General features: G+C 56.7%; 1 protein-coding gene across 2 annotated transcripts; it reads left to right on the top strand.

The window, feature by feature from the left end:
• The first annotated feature begins 408 nt into the window (after positions 1-408).
• On the top strand, positions 409-19,749 carry PTPN6 (protein tyrosine phosphatase non-receptor type 6). Of its 2 annotated transcripts, none has more exons than XM_008259766.4 (16): positions 409-619; positions 9,668-9,790; positions 9,976-10,170; positions 12,211-12,400; positions 12,542-12,658; positions 12,766-12,879; positions 13,031-13,127; positions 13,440-13,519; positions 13,656-13,805; positions 15,691-15,822; positions 15,957-16,111; positions 18,098-18,165; positions 18,276-18,427; positions 18,522-18,613; positions 19,283-19,407; positions 19,583-19,749. In XM_008259766.4, the coding sequence occupies exons 1-15, from the start codon at positions 606-608 to the stop codon at positions 19,395-19,397; spliced, it is 1,794 nt and encodes a 597-aa protein (XP_008257988.2). In that variant the 5' UTR covers positions 409-605; the 3' UTR covers positions 19,398-19,407; positions 19,583-19,749. The 2 variants fall into 2 exon arrangements, with proteins under 2 accessions (XP_008257988.2, XP_051706114.1); XM_051850154.2 differs by lacking the exon at positions 409-619 and adding an exon at positions 9,397-9,574.
• The last annotated feature ends 1,417 nt before the right edge of the window (positions 19,750-21,166 follow it).

The following is a 21,166-nucleotide window of genomic DNA, read 5'->3' as shown; positions in this document are numbered from 1 at the left end:
ACCTGCTGCTGCAGTGAGGGCCCAAGGCTCTCCACCCTCCCCCACCCCCGGGCAAGGTGAGAGGCTGGAAAAGTCCCTCAACACCCTGGGTGGGTGCGCCTGCACAGATGCCACTCCTGTCTGAGCACCTGGGCTTCCAGGGCTCTGCCTTAGGCCCCTGGGTTTTCCGCGGACGGAGCCGGCCCCTCATTGGTCAGGCTTTGCTTGGCCAGGGTTACTTCCTGGTCTTTGCCCCTCCCTGTCCTCCTGCTGCTCTCCGCCCGGGCTCCAGGTGGAGCTGCAAGTGGCTCCTCCCCTCCCAAGGGAAGGAGGCCCTGGCCCAGGCAGGCAGCCCCGCTCCGCAGTCCAGCAGGCCTGCCGGGGGAAGCAGGATGCCCGGGGCGGTCTCAGGCCAGCCCCGCCCCACCTATCTTTTACCCAGAGACCAGTAGTCCAGGGGCTCGTCCCTGCAGTTCCATTGGCCTGGCGGTCTGGATCAAGGAAGAAGTGGCCGGGTTCGCAGCGTGCCTTCTCACCTGACCTGGGCCGCTGCACACGGCTGTGCCCCTGGCTCGGCCCTGCCCCCCTGTGGCCATCTGCCTGTCGCTCCCCCATCCTCCAGGGAGATGCTGTCCCGTGGGTAAGTCCCCAGCACCACCTGGGTCCCACAGTCTCCTGGTTGTTGGTGGGGGGCGTTGTTCCTGCTCATTTGCAGATGTGAGAGTGAGCGTTGAATGCTGTTGCCCTGCTCTGGGTCCCAGGCTCATTCATATTCTGCTCCCTTATTCTTGAGCACTTACACCCCCCCCCCCACACAGACGGGTATCTGTTGTCCCCACTGCATTTCTACCTCCAGCCTCCCATCCCCTGCTTCTGCCTCCTGCCTAGGACCTGTCCCCCCTGCTAGCGCACATCACCTTGAACCTGAGTCCTAAAGCTCCCAGCTTCCACTTCCCCTCACTTCCCAATGTCTGGTCTGGGTTCCATTCATTGCTTCCACTCGTCCTGCTTCATTCGTTTAACAGATACGTGCGGGACATCAGGTGCTGTTTAGGATGCTGATAATCCTGGCAGGAGCAGGACAGATAGTACCTGCTCTCATGGAGCTTACCTTCCACTGGGCGGTGACGAAGCCAATAACTCAGTCCATAGGATAACTTCATGTTCTCACAAGTGTTACATGGACATGTATAGCTAGCTAGTGGCTGGTTCTGGTGACACTGCCAGCTGGAGGAGTCAGGGAGGGCTTCCTGGGGAGGTGACATTTGAGCTGAGACCTGCAGGAGGAGGAGGCAGCCATGTGGTGATCAAAGCCCTGATGTGGGGACAGATGAGCAAAGGCCACTGTGGGAGGGCAGCAGGGGAACCCAGTGGGGAGGAGGCAGGGCCGGGCAGAGTGACCCCACAGGAACTGGGATGTTATAAAGGAGCACCTCCCTAGGAAGTGCTGGTGAGGCTGTGGGTCACTTGGCCTCCTCTTCTCACTCCTATGCCCCTTCCTTTCTGTGCACGCTGCCTCCCTCTATGCACAGGGGTTCACACCCCCCCCACCCCCACACTCAGCCCCATCAATCTCACTCATGAGATTCTTTTTTTTCCTAAAGATTTATTTATTAGGGCTGGCACCGTGGTGTAATGGGCTAAGCCTCTGCCTGCAGCGCCAGCATCCCCTATGAGCACCAGTTTGTGTCCCGGCTGCTCCTCTTCTGATCCAGCCTCTTTACTATGGCCTGGGAAAGCATTGGAAGATGGCCCAGGTCCTGGGGTCCCTGCACCCATGTGGGAGACCCGGAAGAAGCTCCTGGCTCCTGACTTCAGATCGGCACAGCTCTGGCCATTGCGGCCATCTGGGGAGTGAACCAACAGATGAAAGAGCTCTCTCTCTCTGACTGCCTCTCTGTAACTCTGCCTTTCAAAGAAATAAATAAATCTTAAAAAAAAAAAAGGGGGGGGGGAGAGAGATTCGTTTAAAAAAAATGCTTTGGGTGGGGCTGGTGCCATGGCACAGAAGGTTAATCCAACACCTCCGGCACTGGCATCCCATATGGGTGCTGGTTCTGGTCCTGGCTGCTCCTCTTCCCATCCAGCTCTCTGCTATGGCCTGGGAAAGCAGTGGAAGATGGCCCAAGTGCTTGGGACCCTGCACCCATGTGGGAGACCTGGAAGAAGCTCCTGGCTCCTGGCTTTGGATTGGCGCAGCTCTGGCCATTGTGGCCATTTGGGGAGTGAACCAATGGAAGGAAGACCTTTCCGTCTCTTCTTCTCACTGTGTTTAACTCTACCTTTCAAATAAATAAATAAAATCTTAAAAAAAAATGTTTTGGGGGCCAGCGCTGTGGTGTAGTCAGTAAAGCCACCACCTGGGATGCCAGCATCCCATATGGATGCTGGTTCGAGTCCTGGCTGCTCCAGTCTGATCCAGCTCCCTGCTAATGCACCTGGGGAAGCAGTAGAGGATGGCCCAAGTGCTTGGGCCCCTGGACCCATGTGGGAGACCTGGAAGAAGACCCTGACTCCTGGCTTCAGCCTGGCCCAGCTCCTGCCATTTTGGCTATTTGAGGAATGAACCAGCAAATGGGAGATCTCTCTCTGTCTCTCCTTCTCTCTCTCTCCTTCTCTCTTTCTCTGTAACTCTGCCTTTCAAATAAATAAATACATCTTTATAAATTTTTTTTGACAGGCAGAGTGGACAGTGAGAGAGAGAGAGAGAGAGAGAGAGGTCTTCCTTTTGCCATTGGGTCACCCTCCAGTGGCCACTGCGGCCGGTGTGCATTGTGCTGATCCGAAGCCAGGAGCCAGGTGCTTCTCCTGGTCTCCCATGGGGTGCAGGGCCCAAGCACTTGGGCCATCCTCCACTGCACTCCCTGGCCACAGCAGAGAGCTGGCCTGGAAGAGGGGCAACTGGGACAGAATCCAGTGCCCTGACCGGGACTAGAACCCGGTGTGCCAGTGTCACAGGCAGAGGATTAGCCTATTGAGCCGCGGCGCTGGCCATCTTTATAAATTTTTTAAAAATATTTATTTATTTGAAAGTCAGAGTTACACGGATGCCGGTACTACAGATGATGGCTTTACCAGCTACGCCACAGTGCCAGCCCCTATAAATTTTTTTTAAAAATTTATTTTCTATGTTCAAAGGACAAAAGAGGGGCTGGAGTTAGCTGTGGCCTGTGATGCCAGCATCCAATAGAGTTCTAGTTCAAGACCTGGCTGCTCCACTTCCAGTCCAGCACACTGCTAATGTGCCTGGGAAGGCAGCAGAAGATGGCCCAAGTGCTTGGGCCCCTGCCACCCATGTCAGAGACCCAGATGAAGCTCCTGGCTCCTGGTTTTGGCCTGGCCTAGCCCTGGTTGTAGGGACCATTTGGTTAGTGGACCAGTGGATAGAAGATGTCTTTCTCTGTTTTCTCTCCAACTCTGCTATTTAAATAAATAAATAAATAAATCTTTAAAAAAAAGAAAGAAAGAAAAGAGACAAAGAGATCTCTCATCTGCTGGATCACTCCCCCGATTCCTGCAATAGTGGGGCTGGGCCCGGCTGAAGCCAGGAGCCCAGAATTCAAGCTAGGCCTCCTACAGGTAAGGCCCCAAGTAGTTGAATCAACACCTCCTGCCTCCCAGAGTGGCCATTAGGAGGCAGTTGAATCCGGAACAGAGTCAGAACTTGAACCCAGGCGCTGTGAAACAGACAGAATGCGGGTGCTCCAAGTGGCATCCCGGTCCCTGTGCCAAATGGCCACCCTGAGAGATTCTTAACAGTCTTCTGGTCCCCATCCCTTCTCTCCTGCGGTGATATTGTCCTCCCTAGTGGCTTGCCAAGGCCTCTCGTGCTGCAGAATCTCCCTTGGTTCCTCATCCTGGTCATGTCAGGCCCAGTGGGGGGGGGTCCCAGCCTCTCAGAACAGCTTTGTTGCGGCCACACTGCTCTGTTCACACCCACTCCTTCACAAGCAGGAGTGTGCCCTACCTAGCCTTCTGCAGCAGTGGGTTGGTGTGGTGGTCAGCACATAGGCTTGGGTGTCAGACAGCCTTGGTTTGTCTGCCTTCCCACTCACTAGCTTGTTACCTTGGCAAGTTACTTAACATCTCTGAGTCTTAGTTTCTGTTTCTAAAACTAGACTAATCACATCTACTAAATACAGTTGGCACGAGAATTAATTTGCGCATTTGTCATGGGAATCCCCGCAACCGAGATAACAAACTCTGTGGGTGTCAAGTCCCTCATATAAAATGGCATTGCAGTTGCATATAACTTGCACACACCCTCATATACTTTAAACCATTGCTAGATTCCTTACAATATGCAATACAATGTAAATGTTAGGGCAATAGGTGCTACACTGCACTGTTTAGGGAATAATGACAAAAAAAAAACCAGTTTATACATGTTTAGTATAGCTACTTTTTTTCTCAAAATATATTTTTAAAGTTTATTTTCATTGTATTTGAAAGAGAGATAAAGAATCCATTAGTTCACTCCCCAAATGCCTGCAATGGCTGGGGCTGGGCTAGGCTCAAGTCAAGAGCCTGGAACTCATCTGGGTCTCCCATGTGGGTGGAAGGACCCAAGGACTTGGGCCACCATCTGCTGCTTCCCAGGTGTGTGCCAGCAGGAAGTTGTCATCGGATGCATAGCTGGGACTCGAACCAGGTTCTCCAGTATGTGCTGGCTAAGCAGTGTCTGGACTTGTGTCAATTACTTTTGACCCCTGATTGGTTGAGCCAGCCCACAGACTGGAATCCAGGGATACAGTGTCTAATGTGTCCATTGTGTAATGTAAAAGCTGCTGAAACGAGCACCTGCCAGCTTATTACATGAGTATTTGAAAGCTGGTTTTTTTTTTTTAATTTATAAAAAGAGAACAAGTTTCCTGTATTTTGTATATACAGTTTTAAGAGCATAATGATACTCCCCACTCTGACCTCCCTCCCTCCCATTCTCCCTCCTCATTTTATTATTATTATTTCAATTTTTACAATGACATACTTTCAATTTCTTTCATAATCACAAGCTTAACAAGGAATTCCACAAGGGGCCAGCATTGTGGGATAGTGGGTAAGAGGGCCACCTGTGGCACCGACATCCTCCTGTGGGCGCCAGTTTGAGTCCTGCTGCTCCACTTCTGATCCAGCTCCCTGCTGGTGCACCTGGGAAAGCAGCAGAGGATGGCCAAGTGCTAGGGCCCCTGCACCCGCCTGGGGGACCCAGACGACGCTCCTGGCTCCTGGCTTCCATCTGGCCCAGCCCCAGCCATTGTGGCTATTAGGGGAGTGACCCAACAGATGGAAGATTTCTCTTTCTCTTTCTCTCTCCCTCTCTCTCTCTGTAACTCTGCCTTTCAGATATATAAAATAAATCTTAAAAACAATAAGAATTCAACAAGTAGAAAAACCACTGTTCCTCAGGAGTATGGAAAAGGACTACAAACAATGGTCAGATCTCAAAATGTCCGTTTAAGAGCTATTGCTAAACCTGTTTATCAGGTGGCACCACTAGGCTCAGAGAAGCTCAATAGCTTTCTAAGATTATTTCACTCTGTTTACTCTTCCAAGTCTACATTGCCATCAGTCTTCATTTTTACTGTTATCTCCCTGCTTCTCAAAGAATGCTTTTCTCTTCAGAGTTACTGGGCACCTACTTTTGTAGCCCACTGCCTTTCTGCGCCTGTTTTGTGCCCTAAAAAGAACCGAGAGAGGCTGATGTTGTGGCCTAGTGGGTTAAGCCTCTGCCTGGGATCCAGGCATCCTATAAGAGAGTGCTGGTTCAAATCCCGGCTGCTCCACTTCCAACCTAGCTCCTTGCTAATTTGCCTGGGGAAGCAGTGGAAGATGGCTCAAGTGCTTGGGCCCTTGCCACTCATGTGGAAGACCCAGATGGAGTTCCCGGCTCCTGGCTTCAAGCTATGGCTGTGCCAACCCCAGCCATTGTGGCCATCTGGGGAGTGAACCAGTGGGAGGAACATGATGATCTCTCTCTCTTTCTCTGTGTCTCTCCCTGCCTGTCTGTAGCTCTGCCTTTAAAATAAATAAATAAATAAATATTTAATTAAAAAAGGAATAGCCAGGGGCCAGCATTGTGGGGTAGAAGGTGAAGCTGCCATATGCTGTCGTGGCCATTTGAGGAGTGAGCCAGTGGATGGAAGATTTCTCTTTCTCTGTCTCTTCCACTATCTCTGTTTCTCTTACTTTCAAATAAATAAATAATTCTTAAAAAAAAAAAGAATGGAAAAAAAGAATAGCAAAAAGAATTCTGACATCACATGACCTCAAGAAAATAAGGAAAAGTAAATAGCAATGTAGTAAAGCCCAGTGAAAGTATAATTTTCCCATGACAACTGTTTTGTCATTTTTGGAAACAACAAACATCAAATCCCCACCCCAAATATTTTTCCTCTTTTTAATTAATATTTTATAATTAAAAAATTCTTTGTTGGCCAGTGCCGCGGCTCACTTGGCTAATCCTCCGCCTGCAGCGCTGGCACCCGGGGTTCTAGTCCGGTTGGGGCACCGGTTCTGTCCCGGCTACTCCTCTTCCAGGCCAGCTCTCTGCTGTGGCCCGGGAAGGCAGTGGAGGATGGCCCAGGTCCTTGGCCCCTGTACCCACATGGGAGACCAGGAAGAAGCACCTGGCTCCTGGCTTCAGATCAACGCAGCGTGCCGGCTGTAGTGGCCATTTCGGGGGTGAACCAATGGAAAAGCAAGACCTTTCTCTCTGTCTCTCTAACTCTGCCTGTCCAAAAAATAAATAAATAAATAAATTGTGTCCTCTTTCTGATGCTGTGGGGAGTTTGTTGGTCTATGGCGCGCATGGGAAGGTTGTGTGTGTAGATGTTCTGTCGACTCCGGAGCACCAAGTACAGTACGCGAGGTTGCTATGATCCACCTGCCTGCCAAGGACAGCAGGGACTGTGTCTTTTCTGGGTGTCTTTTGGCTTGACACCCTTCAGAGAGCTTCCTCTTCCTCCATGGGTCAGGTTCCCACCAGGTGATGTAAGCCCTGAAGGAGACCATGGCAGGGGGCTGGTAGTTAGGGGCTAGCGGTGTTTGGTGCTGAGCCCGCTCCTAAAACTGTGTGGTCAGGGTCATGCCTGTGTGTGGACGTTTGCCCCAGACCAGGGGTGGAGGATGAGGCGTGGGGAGTGGATCTGTGTGTGTCCTTGTCCTCATCTGCACAGGACAGGCAGGGTTGGGGGAGGGGCAGTCAGGAGCTGCGTTGGTTGCCAGGACTGCAGTGTTTGGTGCCGTGGTCCATGGGGGACACTGTCCTGTGCCAAGTGTGCTTGGCGCTGCGCAGCTGGAGGCCAGGGACCCCCTGGGGTGGAGCCAGCCTTGCACCTGCTCTCCCCCCTGTGGGAGGAGCAAGCTCCTGGGAATTCGTGGTGATAAACAGACCACGAAGATTCTCCAGAACACCTAAGAGGAGAAACCCAAAGAGGAAAACCTTTTTTTTTTTTTTTTTGAAAAAAATAATTCACATTTGATATTTCCAAAAAACGAGAAAGTAGTTGTCTGTAGAAATTAAACTTTTGGGCTTTAATATGTTGTTTTCCTTTTTTTTTTAAAAAAAGATTTATTTTTATATATTTGAAAGGCAAAGTTACAGAGAGGCAGAGGCAGAGAGAGAGAGGTCTTCCACCCACTGATTCACTCCTGAAATGGCCACAATGGCCAGAGTGGTGTCGATCTGAAGCCAAGAGGCAGGAGCTTTCTCCGTCTCCCACGTTTCCCTTATTTTTATATATATATATATTTTTATTTTTGACAGGCAGAGTGGACAGTGACAGAGAGAGAGACAGAGAGAAAGGTCTTCCTTTTGCCATTGGTTCACCCTCCAATGGCCGCCGCAGCCGGCGTGCTGCAGCCGGCGCACCGCACTGATCCGATGGCAGGAACCAGGTGCTTCTCCTGGTCTCCCATGGGGTGCAGGACCCAAGGACTTGGGCCATCCTCCACTGCACTCCCTGGCCACAGCAGAGAGCTGGCCTGGAAGAGGGGCAACCAGGACTAGAACCCGGTGTGCCGGTGCCGCAAGGCGGAGGATTAGCCTATTGAGCCACGGTGCCAGCCTCCCTTATTTTTAAATTGAGGTCTGACTAACACTTAAGGGACCTTGATGCTAAGCATCGTGCAAACACCCAGCTTGCCCATGAATTCCCCAGAAATTGCCGTATTCCCGTCACTTTACAAAAATTTGTTTTTACAATTGACATTGATTGATCTGAGAGGCCGGGATAGACAGGGTTCTCATTTGCTGGTTCACTTCCCAAATACCTGAAATGGCAAAACCAGGAGCCGGGAACTCAATCCAGATCTCCTTCATGGGTGGCAGCACCCACCCACTGCAGCCCTCCTCTGCTGCCTCTGGGGGCCTGCATTAGCAGGATGCTGGAGTCAGGAGTGGAGCTGGGATGCAGGCATCGGACCCACGGGGCATCAGCTTTGATAACGGTAAAGCCATTGCACAGCGTCCAGAAAGGTGCAAGGCAGAGGCCTGTGTCGTCCCCAGCCCTGTGCTCCCCGCCCGGTCTCCCTCTCCGGGGGAGACCCCCACAAGGCCCTTGTGCGTCTTCTGCTGAGCCCTCCTCTCACTCGGGGTTGGCGGGGTTTGTGTTGCCACCTGGAGTTCCGTGCAGGGGTCATCATAATCTTAGTGTTCAGGGTCGCTGGAGGTCAGCCGGCCCCCAGTCCCCAGGAGTTGGGCTCCCAGGCTCTGGGATAGGGTAAAGGCCTGGAGACCAAAAGTAGAAAAGACCCACATTTGACAGGGTCATCGTGTCCATCCCTCTGCCATCGAAGGCCTAGGAAGGGAGGGCGCGCTTCCCCCCTTCAAGCATCTCGGCACCCCACAGCAGCCCCTTGGGTCAAGCAGCTGCGCAGCCTCTGTTCTTTGAAGCCCCAGGGCTGGTGTGCAGTGGTTGCCATTCCTGGTTTGGGACGCAGCCAGTCTGGGTTTCAGTCCCGGCACTGGCACTTGACTAATTGGATGACCTTGGGCCAATCCTTCCACTCCCACAGCCCCGGTTCCCAGTTGGCAAAGTGGGGTCGCAGCAGGCGCCTGTGTCCTAGAGCTGCTGGGAGCGCACGCAAAGCCCAGTGAGGCCCCATGAACGAACAGCGTATTAGCGTGGGCCAGGGAGCGGATGGAGGAAGAGGAGACCATGGCAGGTTCCCAGGCAGGAAGCAGAATTCTTTGCCATGAGGTGTCCCAGGCGTGCGTGGGCCCCCTATTCATGAGCTGTCCCATCTGCCGCAGTGCCATGCCCCTGAGCCTTAGATGGCGGCCGTGTGGGAAGTGGGCCCTGCCCCCATCCCATGTCACCCCGCTCTTCTCTTGCTCTATGCTAAAAGGAGAAGTCAAGTGAGTTCCCCCAAGGGGTCGGCCGCGCCCCTTCCTGTCCCCGCCCTGCTGGCTGCGCCAGGCCAGTGCAGCGGCAGCCCCAGCCCCGGCACCGCACCGTGGGGTGGGTGGTGAGGCGGCCGGGCGCTTGGAGCCCAGTTTGAGCCTTAGCTCCAGAGTGCTCCGCCGGCCTGTGTGAGGCTGCCCTCCTTCCTTCCCTGCTGCCCCTTGCTTTCCGGAAGCCCCCAGGATGGTGAGGTAAGCGCTGGGAGCTGCGGTCAGAGGGTGGGAGATGGGGGTGCTCTGGGGCGGCCGAGGGACCTCTCCTCACCACCCTGCCCGGCCTTCCAGGTGGTTCCACCGGGACCTCAGTGGGCTGGACGCAGAGACCCTGCTCAAGGGCCGAGGCGTCCATGGCAGCTTCCTGGCTCGGCCCAGTCGCAAGAACCAGGGAGACTTCTCCCTGTCTGTCAGGTAGGTGGTCCCAGCGACGCTGCACTGGCCTAGGCCCCTGGAGCCCTCATTCCCTGCTCCCCTGGCCCCGTGCCTCTGCTGTGTCCTTGTCCCACCCCCACCCCGTCCCCCACACCTGCGCAGGCCCCCTCCCCATGGGTTCCCCGGGGGGCCAGACGCCTGGCCTCACGGCTGGTGCCCTGCAGGGTCGGGGACCAGGTGACCCACATTCGGATCCAGAACTCTGGGGATTTCTACGACCTGTATGGAGGGGAGAAGTTCGCCACGCTGACGGAGCTGGTGGAGTACTACACACAGCAGCAGGGCGTGCTGCAGGACCGTGACGGCACCATCATCCACCTCAAGTACCCGCTCAACTGCTCCGACCCCACTAGCGAGAGGTGAGGGCCCTGCAGCCGGCCCCTTTGGCCCGCCCCGGCTCAGGCCTCTGGGCTCCGCTTCTCCCTCTTATGCTGCAGCCTTGCCCTTCACCGGGGTCCTCCTGGTGGCAGGAAGCCGCCCCTCGTGGCGGCCGAGCCCATTGTTAGAAAGCTTCCCTTCTGTGGAACTGAATCTGCCTGCTTATGACCCGGGCCCCTACAGGCGAGCTGTGTGAGCTGGGCTCCGGGCAACCCAGTGAGAGGGGGTCTAGCCCATGGGGTCCCCACAGAGGTAATGGGAAGCAGGTGGTATGGGGTCCTGGAAGGACAGGGCCCTGCACTGTGCTCAAGGCCGACCCCCAGAACAGGGCTGGCTCCTCCCCAGAGCGTGAACCTCACCCAAGGGCCCCAGGGGCTCACCCTGGCCCTATCTCCAAGACAGAGCCTGCTGTGGGCTGCCTAGGGTTGTTTTTTTTTTTTTTTTTTTTTTTTTTTTCATCCTGACTCCTGTTGAAATGCTTCTGCACCTTGCCCCTGTCAGTTTTCAGTCCTTCTGAGATTCATGCCACCAAACCTGTGTCAGTATTTTGGCCCAAGTGACTGGTTCAAACCTAGCAGTGGACAGGGCCGGGGTGGACACGAAGCCCTGGAGAGTGGCTTCCTGGAGGGACGCCTCAGCAGGGCCGCCTGCTCCCTTGGCCTCTCCCTCCCCACCCACAGCTTGCCCCTGTGGTTCCTTCTGCCCCTTTCTCCTCACCTCAAGCCTGGATGGCCCTGCTGGAGGAGACCTTAGGGCTGCCGTGGGTTGTGGATGGCGCTGGAGAGGGGAGCTGAGCAGCCCCTGGGGAGAGGGCTGGGGGCCTGGGTTCACCGGGCGTGGGAGAAGCAGGAGGGGAGGGAAGGCAGTGCTGAGGTGGGGACCCTCTTGGGTCACCCAAGCTGAGAGGCCTGGGTCTCACCCCTGACCCCAGGAACCTGCGAGAGGCCCTGTCTGCAGGCTTCTGAAACCTCTGCCCCCTCTTTGGCCAAGGCCTCCTCTTCCGGCATTTGCATTTGTCCCCTGGATGGCTGTGTCCCTGTCTGTGGTCAGCCTCACATTTGCATGGAGACTTCCTCATCCTGGGGCCCAGGGAAGGGGGCTCGCCCCCTCCCCATTGCCTGGGGGCCCTGGGCTGCCCCTGGGTGGTGGTAGGGAGGGGTGGCTTGGGGGCTCATGGGCGGGGTGGGGGACTCTAGGGGGCCTCTGAGCTGGAGTCTTCCCCAGGGAGGGGGTGGGGGGAAGAGGGGACATGCTGGGGACAGGCCGGCCCCTCCCTCCTTCCCCCATCCCTGCGGTTGGAAAATGCCCCCCTTCCCCTGGTGCCGGCTGAGGAAACCTCACTTCTCACTCTCTCCCCAGAAGGAGTTGGTGTTTTTTCCATCACGTGGTTTCCTGTGGGGCTGGGCATCGCGGGGCTATGGTTTCCTCCTGGGAAGGGGGTATACTTCGGGGAAAGGTCTTAGTTCTGTTTTCTGCCCCCTTGCGTCCCTGTGAACCCCGACCTCCCTTTTGGTGACATCATGCTGAGCACCCAGAGCCCCCTAAACCACTGTGTCCCTAGTGGGGCTGTGTCCCCCGCTCCCTGCCCGGTCTCCCCCCTGAGTTCCCCCACTCAGTCTGCATGTCTTTGTCTCTGCTGCCTTTCCCTAGCCCAGACCCCTCCTCCGGAGACTCACCCCTGGTTTCTCCACGGAGCCCCAGTAGTGCCTGCCTCTCCTCTGTCTTGAGTTCTCAGATGGGCTCTGGGTCCAAAGCCTGGCTAGAACTCTTGAGGCTGCCTCTTACCAGTCAGAGGTCTTGGGCCGGTGTGCGGCTGCTCAGCCTCAGTTTCTGCACCTGTCAAGTGGGATCCCAGCACATTTCTGTGAGAGAGCAATGGATCTCAATCCTCAATGTGGTGGACTTGCAAGCATCCAGCTCAGTGCCTGGCACGTCGTGGGCAGTCTGTGAATGCCTCTGCCTGCCCGGGGCCTTTTCCCCGTGACCTGGGTCTCATCTGCCCTGATGCTGCTTCCCTCTAGATGGTACCACGGCCACATGTCTGGAGGGCAGGCAGAGACGCTGCTGCAGGCCAAGGGCGAGCCCTGGACGTTTCTGGTGCGTGAGAGTCTCAGCCAGCCTGGAGATTTTGTGCTGTCGGTGCTCAGCGACCAGCTCAAGAGTGGCCCTGGCTCCCCGCTCAGGGTCACCCACATCAAGGTCATGTGCGAGGTAGGCAGCTGGGCGGGGGCGGGGGGGGGGGGGGCTTGTGTGAGTTCCTGTCCGTGCCCGCAGCGTGGGCGGCGGGGCGGGTCTGCTGGGGCTCAGGTCCGAGGCTTCGGGTCCAGGGATGGCCTTGCTCGGCACCCTCAGGGTGGACGCTACACGGTGGGCGGTCCCGACACCTTTGACAGCCTCACGGACCTGGTGGAGCATTTCAAGAAGACGGGGATTGAGGAGGCCTCTGGTGCCTTCGTCTATCTGCGGCAGGTAAGCACATGGGCCCGGCTGCCTGCTGCCTGCCCCTGAGCCCTCGCGCCTGCGCATGAGCTTCTGAGACCTCCGAGTGGCTGACATATCGCCTTCCCTGACCCCAGCCATACTACGCCACGCGGGTGAACGCAGCCGACATTGAGAGCCGGGTCTTGGAGCTGAACAAGAAGAAGGAGTCGGAGGACTCGGCCAAAGCTGGCTTTTGGGAGGAGTTTGAGGTGCGCGCTGGGCCTCTGCAGGGCTGGGACGGCCGAGGCCTTCGGCGGCCAGCGTGTGGGGTCCCGGGTGGCCACCTTCCTGGCCCCAGGTCTTGTCTGCCCGTGGGTGCCCTCGTAGGGGGGCTGCTCAAGCTCCTCTCTCCCCTTGCAGAGCCTGCAGAAGCAGGAGGTAAAGAACTTGCACCAGCGGCTGGAAGGGCAGCGGCCAGAGAACAAGAGCAAGAACCGCTACAAGAACATTCTCCCTTGTGAGCACCCAGACAGCCCCGCCCCGCTGCGCAGGGTCTACACCCTCCCATTCCCTCCAGGAAGCCACCCCTGCCTCCAAAAGCCCCGACTCCTCCCAGTGGAACCCCCACCCCCACCCTGTGCCCGCAGCCAACAGGCAGTTGCCGCCTGCTCTCACCAAACTCCTCCTTCTCAATCCTCTACCCCACCGCCCCACACAGATCCCCTGCAGCCCACTGTGAGCCTCATGGCTTTTGAGACCAGAATGCCTGACCTGTTAGCGTAGGCAGGGTCTGACCAGGCCGCCTTGCTTCCCCTCTGCCCACTCCCAGTTGACCACAGCCGAGTGATCCTACAGGGCAGGGACAGTAACATCCCTGGGTCCGACTACATCAATGCCAACTATGTCAAGGTCAGTGTGGCAGGTCCCATGGGAAGCCCTGGGGACACAGAGACCCTCGGGTGGAAGAGGGTGGCCGTGGTCGAGGCCTGTCCCAGGCTGCTGAGAGGCTCATGGTCCTGGGGCTGTCTTCTCTGCTTGCATCCAGAACCAGCTGCTAGGCCCCGATGAGAACACTAAGACCTATATCGCCAGCCAGGGCTGCCTGGAGGCCACGGTCAATGACTTCTGGCAGATGGCCTGGCAGGAGAACACCCGTGTCATCGTCATGACCACCCGCGAGGTGGAGAAAGGCCGGGTAAGGCTGAGGCCCCATTGTTCACCACCGAAACAAAGAAACTGAAGATGCCAGGGCAGAAAGGGACCTTAGGGGGTGAGGGTTTAACCCCTGCTGGGAGGAGGGGTGGCAACGCTGTGACGCAGTAGGTTAACCCTCCGCCTGTGGTGCTGGCATCCTATATGGGTGCTGGTTCTAGTCCTGGCTGCTCCTCTTCTGATCCAGCTCTCTGCCATGGCCTGGGTAAGCAGTGGAAGATGGCCCACGCAGGTGCAGGGGCCCAAGGACTTGGGCCATCTTCTACTGCTTTCCCAGGCCATAGCAGAGAGCTGTATTGGAAGTAGAGCAGCCAGGACTAGAACTGGTACCCATATAGGCTGCCGGCACTGCAGGTGGGGCTCAGCTATGCCACAGCGCCAGCCCCAAGCCCCATGTTTTAAACTGTCCTTCCCCTTACCGTGTTTGGAAGCAAAGCTTACTGCTGCCCATTCCCCATGTGTCCCCCTGCAGGCCCCTCTTGTTCTGTCTCATAAATGGCTCTGGAGCCCACCCCTTACTCTCTGGGCTCGCCCTTCCATGGCACCTCCTGTCCTGCAGCCAAAGTGACCCTGCCCAAAGCACACAAACTTGACCCCATGGCTTCCTCTCTGGAAACCCTCTAGTGGCTCCCAGCTGCCCTCCACCTGAGTTTTCAGTGTAAGGCTGGCACCCGTGGCACCCACCATCTCCCGTGGGTCAGGCTCTTCAGGCTTCTGTGGCTTTGCCCAAACTCATTTTATTCTCTCCCCATACTGTCTCTGTCTTGTCTTTCTTTCTTTCTTTCTTTCTTTCTTTCTTTCTTTCTTTCTTTCTTTCTTTCTTTCTTTCTTTCTTTCTTTCTTTCTTTCTTTCTTATTTACTCATTAGGGTCGGTGCTGTGGCCTAGTGGGTAAAGCTGCCGCTTGAGGTGCCGGCATCCCATGTGGGGGCCGGTTTGAGTCTGGCTGCTCCACTTCTAGTCTGGCTCTCTGCTATGGCCTGGGAGAGCAGTAGAGGATGGCCTGAGTCCTTGGGCTCCTACACCCACGTGGGAGACATGGAGGAAGCTCTTGGCTCCTGGCTTTGGGTCAGTGTAGCTCTGGCCGTTGTGGCCAATTGAGGAGTGAACCAGCAGATGGAAGACTCTCTCTCTCTGCCTCTCCTTCTCTCTCTGTATAGCTCTGACTTTCAAATGAATAAATAAATCTATTTTTTCTTTAAAAAAAAAAAAAGGTTTACTTATTTATTTTTTGAAAGGCAGGGTTACAGAGAGGCAGAGGCAGAGAGAGAGAGGTCCTCCATCTGCTGGCTCACTGCACAGATGGCCGTAATGGCTGGAGTTGGGTTGATCCAAAGTCAGGAGCCAGGAACCCCCTCTGGGACCCCAAGCGGGTGCAGGGGCCCAAGGACTTGGGCCATCCTCTACTGCTCTCCCAGGCCATAGCAGAGAGCTGGATCAGAAGTGGAGCAGCCTAGACTTGAACTGGCGCCCACAGGGATGCTGGCACTGCGGGTGGTGGCTCTACCCACTGTGTCACAGTGCCAGGCCCTCTGCCTCATTTTTGAAGACCAGCTCAAGTGCTGCCTCCTCTGTGAAGCCTCTCTGATTGCCTCCAGAGCCCAGGGGGGAAATTAGCCCCTTCTAGTGTGTTCTGTTTGTTCTAATTTTCCCTGCTCCCCAGTCCTTCTTGAGCTTCCGAGGTGCAGGGCACAGGTGGGGTCTCCTTTATATTTGTAACCTGCATTGACGTTTATTCTCCCAATTGTACGTGGCTGCTCAGGTCTCACCGTGTTGTCTGAGCCAAGACCAGATCCTAGGTGGCCCGACCGACCGCCAGCTCCAATCCCTGGGCCTCATTCCCCACCTCTACCCGCCCCTCCCTTCCAGAACAAGTGTGTCCCCTACTGGCCTGAGTTGGGCACCCAGCGTGTCTATGGACTCTACTCCGTGAGCAACTGCAGGGAGCACGACACGGCAGAGTACAAGCTGCGCACCTTACAAGTCTCCCCGCTGGACAACGTGAGTGTCCCCCGCCTCTGGCCCAACTTCCAGAGCCCCTGCTTGGACTTGCTGCCGTGTCTGGCTGGGTGGGATGAGGCAGGAAGAGGTGTCATGTGAGAGTTGGGAGCTCTGACCCTGTGTCTTCCATCCAGGGGAACCTAGTTCGGGAGATCTGGCACTACCAGTACTTGAGCTGGCCTGACCACGGGGTGCCCAGCGAGCCCGGGGGTGTCCTCAGCTTCCTGGACCAGATCAACCAGCGACAGGAAAGTCTGCCTCACGCAGGCCCCATCATCGTGCACTGCAGGTGAGCATCGTCTGAGGACGTCAGTCATAAGGAAAACAGCCGTGGAGAAGTGGCTGTTGCTAAGCACCTGTCGTGCACTGTCCTGAGCACCTTGCAGATGAACTCTTTAAAAAAAAAAAAGATTTATTTATTTGAAAGGCATAGTTATAGAAAGTAGGGGGTGGGGAGAGACAGAGAAGTATCTTCCATCTGCTGGTTCACTCCCCAAGTGGCTGCAATGGCTGGAGTTGGGCTGATCTGCAGCCAGGAGCCAGAAGCTTCTTCTGGGTGTCCCACGCGGGTGCCGGGGCCCAAGGACTTGGGCCATCTTGTACTGCTTATAGAGAACTGGAGTGGAGGTGGAGCAGCCAGGACTCCAGCCACTGCCCCAGTGGACACCGGTGCCGCAGGTGGCTGCTTTACCCAATACACCACAGCGCCGGCCCCACAGATCAACTCTTTCAGTGCCTTCTCCAACTCTCAGCCTCCTCGGCCCCCATCGCCTGAGACTCCACCCTCAGCCTGGGTGTGTCTCCTCAGGACCCCTCCCCTGTATGGAAACCGAGCCCCAGCAACCTGCCAGGTGTCAGCGGGAGGGCTGGCCTTGGCACTCACCGTAATCCCAGGTCATGGCAGCCCCTGTTTTCCCTCATGGCCTGCAACTGGCCCCCAGCACCTTCCCTCTGGGGTCAGTGTGGCCCCATCCCTCCTCTTTTTCCCTCTGCAGCCTCGGGCTTCTTCTTTGCCCCTCCTTGTCTCCCCCCTTCCCCAGCCAGAACCCCCCATCTTGGCCCGCAGTGAGGTGTGGGGATGGCGGTATCTTTGGGAGGGGCACACGCACCCCCAGCTCCTCTGCACACTCTCATGTTCAAGGTCAGGGGAAGTGGGGAGGCGGGGGTTCCATAATAGCCCACCGAGCCCAGCCTGGGCACATTGGGGGTGGTGGGGATGGGTCTGGGATGCGGGCCACCTGTTTCAGTCTGGTGCCTCCTGCTGCCAGCTGTGTGATCCGGGGCAAAGAACTTAACTTCTCTGACTCCCACAGTCCTCTTCTGTGCACTCAGGATCTCAGAGCTGTCATGAGGCCTCGGTGAGGCCTCCGGGAGCTGTTGGCGGTGGTTTTGTAACTCACTGTCAGGCAGGGAGTGGGGCAGTGTGAACCGGCTTTGTCTTCCCTTCCCGCTCTGTCCATGTGCCTCCAGGCCCATGAGGTCTTTAGACTGCCTCCTCCCCACCAGCGACTGTGTGTCCCCAGGCAGGCTGGATGGGCTGGATCCCGGATGGGCAGGTGCCCACGTGTGCTATCTCAGGGACCTGGCTCTGCCCTCCCAGGCTCAGGCCCATCCCCGAGAACTGTCCTCTGCGGGCCTCCGTTCCTGGCCACACACACATTCACACAATTCTTGAAACCCCCATGGCCTTTTTTAGATGTTACAGGAAGGAAGTGGGTGAGGGGGGTTATTTTTGACAATCTGGGTTTTAAATTAGACAGCGGCACTCAAGGCACCGACCGCCATGACAGGCCCAGCTAAGGGTGCTCTGTGTGGCCTGTGCTCTGGGGCTGTGGCGGAGGGTGGGGAGGAGGGAGATGCCCTCTGTGCTGACCTCACTGCTCTGAACCCCGCTGTCTTGGGGGCTGCCGTCTCGCTGCCGCGGGGGTTTGACAACAAACGGGAATGAAGATCCCAGAAAAGCAGCTCCAGGGGCCCCTCTCGAAGGGGCGGAATGGGAGGGTCCCAGAGCTGGGGAGCCGGCAGGACAGGAGGGTCTGGGGTCCTGTGTCCCGTGGGGTGTGTGAGGGGGTGAGGAGTTGGAGCAGGAAGTGGAGGGGGCGGTGGGGAGGGAGGGGCCTGGCCTCGGTGTGGAGGACCTCCCGTGTCTGCACAGCTTGAGCAAGGTGAGCCCTGGGCTCCAGGCACCCACACCGCTGGAGCTGGAGCTGAGCACGGGCCCCCTTCCTGGTGAGGGACGCGCTGGGCCTCTGAGGGCAGCCCCTTCTCTCCCCAGCGCAGGCATCGGCCGCACAGGGACCATCATTGTCATCGACATGCTCATGGAGAGCATCTCCACCAAGGGTGAGGTCTCCCGGGGGCCCTGGTGGGTGGGTGGGGGGTGGGGAGGTGAGGAGCAGGCCCCAGCCTCTGCTCGGCCCCCGCCTGAGGTCCGGTCGCCATCTCTGTCTCAGGGCTGGACTGTGACATTGACATCCAGAAGACCATCCAGATGGTGCGGGCACAGCGCTCGGGCATGGTGCAGACAGAGGCGCAGTACAAGTTCATCTACGTGGCCATTGCCCAGTTCATCGAAACCACCAAGAAGAAGCTGGAAGTCATGCAGGTGTGTGCAGAGCGGGGCCTGGTGGGGTCATAGTGGGGAGGGGTCACCTGGTCCCGCTGGGACCACCGCCCTCCCATCACACCTCTGCCCACAGTCCCAGAAGGGCCAGGAGTCGGAGTATGGGAACATCACCTACCCCCCTGCCATGAAGAATGCCCATGCCAAGGCCTCCCGCACATCCTCCAAGTGAGTGACCCCTGCCTGCCACCTCCCACCCTCCGCCCTGTGCTTCTGGCCAGTCAGGACCTTCCCTTCTGGAGAGGAAGCACGTTGCAACTGGGGAGACCTGGGTTCAAGTGCAAGCTTGGTTCTTACAAACTCTGTTCCTGAGCATTCTCCAAGTACTCTTTTTTTTTTTTTTTTTTTTTTTTTTTTTTTTTAAGATTTATTTATTTATTTGGAAGTCAGAGTTACACAGAGAGAGGAGAGGCAGAGAGAGAGAGAGAGAGAGAGAGAGAGAGAGAGAGGTCTTCCATCCAGTGGTTCACTCCCCAGTTGGCAGCAAGGACCGGAGCTGTGCTAATCCGAATCCAGGAGCCAGGAGCTTCTTCTGGGTCTCCTATGCGGGTGCAGGGGCCCAAGGACTTGGGCCATCTTCTACTGCTTTCCCAGGCCATAGCAGAGAGCTGGATCGGCGGTGGAGCAGCCGGGACTCGTACCTGTGCCCATATGGGTTGCCTGCACTGCAGGCAGTGGTTTTACCCACTATGCCACAGTGCCAGCCCCCTCCAAGTATTCCTGATGGATGGGCCTGTGCCAGGCGGAGCCTCTGCCCGCAGTCTCACCTGTGAGAGGAGGCAGCCAGAGAGCTGCCCCCGCTGACTTGCGACCTGCCCTTGCGCTCCCGTCCCGCAGGCACAAGGAGGATGTGTATGAGAATGTGCACAGCAAGAACAAGAAGGAGGACAAAATGAAGAAGCAGAGGTCAGCGGACAAGGAGAAGGGCAAGGGTTCCTTCAAGAGGAAGTGAACTGGCTGTGGTATGGCCCCGTCTGCTCCAGGCTCCTCCCCGCCCTGCCCCCAGCACCCCTGCTGCCCACGCTTGCCCCTGGGTGGCTGGGGTGGCTGCAGCCGTGCACTGCCCTTCCGGCTGCTCTCGGGCCGGCCCCCTAGGATCCAGTCACCCTCTGATCCCGCACTCCCTTCTCTCTGCAGTCTCAACACTGATCCCTGTGGAGGCCGCCAGTGGAATCATCGTGGAGCCCCCATCCTGTAATTTAAATGGCCGTGCCCCCCGCCCCCCCGTGTATATAAGCCCAGCCATGCCCCAGGCAGAGACAGCTCTTCTACTTCTGTAAATAAAATCTCTTGATCACCGTCAATCACTGTCAGTGTGCATCCTCTCTGACTGCGCCTTGCCTGCCCAGTGACTGGGCAGGAGGTGGGTGGGGGCCGCGGTGGGGCTGCAGCGGTGCACACAGACCTGGCCCCGGACTCTGCTGCGTCCAGGAGGGTGACCACAGGCAAGGTTTCTCGGTCTCTGTTCTTCAGAATGGAGCGTGGACACAACACAACAGCGGCTGGGAACAACACCGTGGTAATGGCTGGTGGTAACCATGGCAACAAGAGTTCACTCCACACAGGCCTTGTGGTCAGGGACTCTTTACGGCACTACACAGAATTTTGTTATTTTAAGTTGTATTTATTTGAGAGGGAGAGAGAGCGAGTGAGCGATCTTCCATGTGCTGACTCATTCCCCACATGCCTGAAAGAGCTGGGGCTGGGCCAGGCCAAAGAAACTCCATTCAGGTCTCTCCTGTGTGTGGTAGAATCTCGAGTACTTGGACTGTCACCTGCTGCTTCTTGGGTGTATTAGCAGGGAACTGGATTGGAAGTGGAGCAGCCGGGATTCGAACTGGTGCTCCAATATGGGATGCCAGTGTCACAAGCAGTGGCTTTACCCACTGTGCCACAATGCCTGCCCTCTGTATTTTAAAAGGTAATTAATTTATTTGAAAAGTAGAGACACAGAGAGAGCCAGACAGAGATCTTTTCTTTGCTGTCCACTCCCCAGGCTGAAGCCAGGAGCCTGGATCTTGGTGGCAGGGCACCAAGTACTTGAGCTGCTTTCCAGCGTGCATGATCAGGAAGCTGGAATCAGAAGTGGAGCTGGACTTGAACCCAGGCATTCCAGCATGGGTTGTGGGCGTCCCAGGTGGGGTCTTAAGTGCTGTGTCTGACCTCAGAGCCCACACTCCTTGCACTGCAGATGCAGCTGGGGTCAGCTCTGTGGCCCACTTCTGGACCCAAGAACCCAGAAGGTTCCCGCAGAGCAGGAAGCAGAGGCTGGGCGGGCTGGGTTCCACCTGCACACTGCGGCCAGCCCCTCCTAGGCTCCTCGCCATGTCCCCGGGGCAGGCGGGCGGGGTGCCGGAAGACTTTTACCTGGCCTCCCCCTCTCCCTTCCAGTGGGGTCCTTTTCTACTGAAAATGCCAATCCCTTGGTGGGGGAGGGGGTACCCAAGAAGGAGCTGCCCAAGTGCTGAGGACAGGGCATGGGTCCCCAGCCCAGGGGCCGGCCGGCTTTCATTTCTTCAGCCAACCCTTTGTGGAGCGCCCATTGTGTCCCAGGCACAGGGCTAGTTAGTGCTGGGGGCGCCGCGGTGCCACAGGAGACTGGCCTAGAGCCCACAAACATAACATAATTGCAGACAGGTATGAATTAGGACGCAAACAAAGGGGAGGGAGAGAGAGCAGGAGCCCAGGGATTGAGCAACACAATAGCTACCGGCAGCGGTG

The sequence above is a fragment of the Oryctolagus cuniculus genome, chromosome 9 (genome assembly GCF_964237555.1).
Source record: "Oryctolagus cuniculus chromosome 9, mOryCun1.1, whole genome shotgun sequence".
Classification (NCBI taxonomy): Eukaryota; Metazoa; Chordata; class Mammalia; order Lagomorpha; family Leporidae; genus Oryctolagus; species Oryctolagus cuniculus.
Note: the sequence above shows the minus strand (reverse complement) of the source record. Positions and strands in the feature narration are given on the sequence as shown.

Coding starts and splice junctions, on each gene's coding strand:
- PTPN6 (XM_008259766.4), top strand. Junction 9,791..9,975: donor GACTTCTCCCTGTCTGTCAG/GTAGGTGGTCCC, acceptor GGTGCCCTGCAG/GGTCGGGGACCAGGTGACCC. Junction 12,401..12,541: donor ACATCAAGGTCATGTGCGAG/GTAGGCAGCTGG, acceptor CGGCACCCTCAG/GGTGGACGCTACACGGTGGG.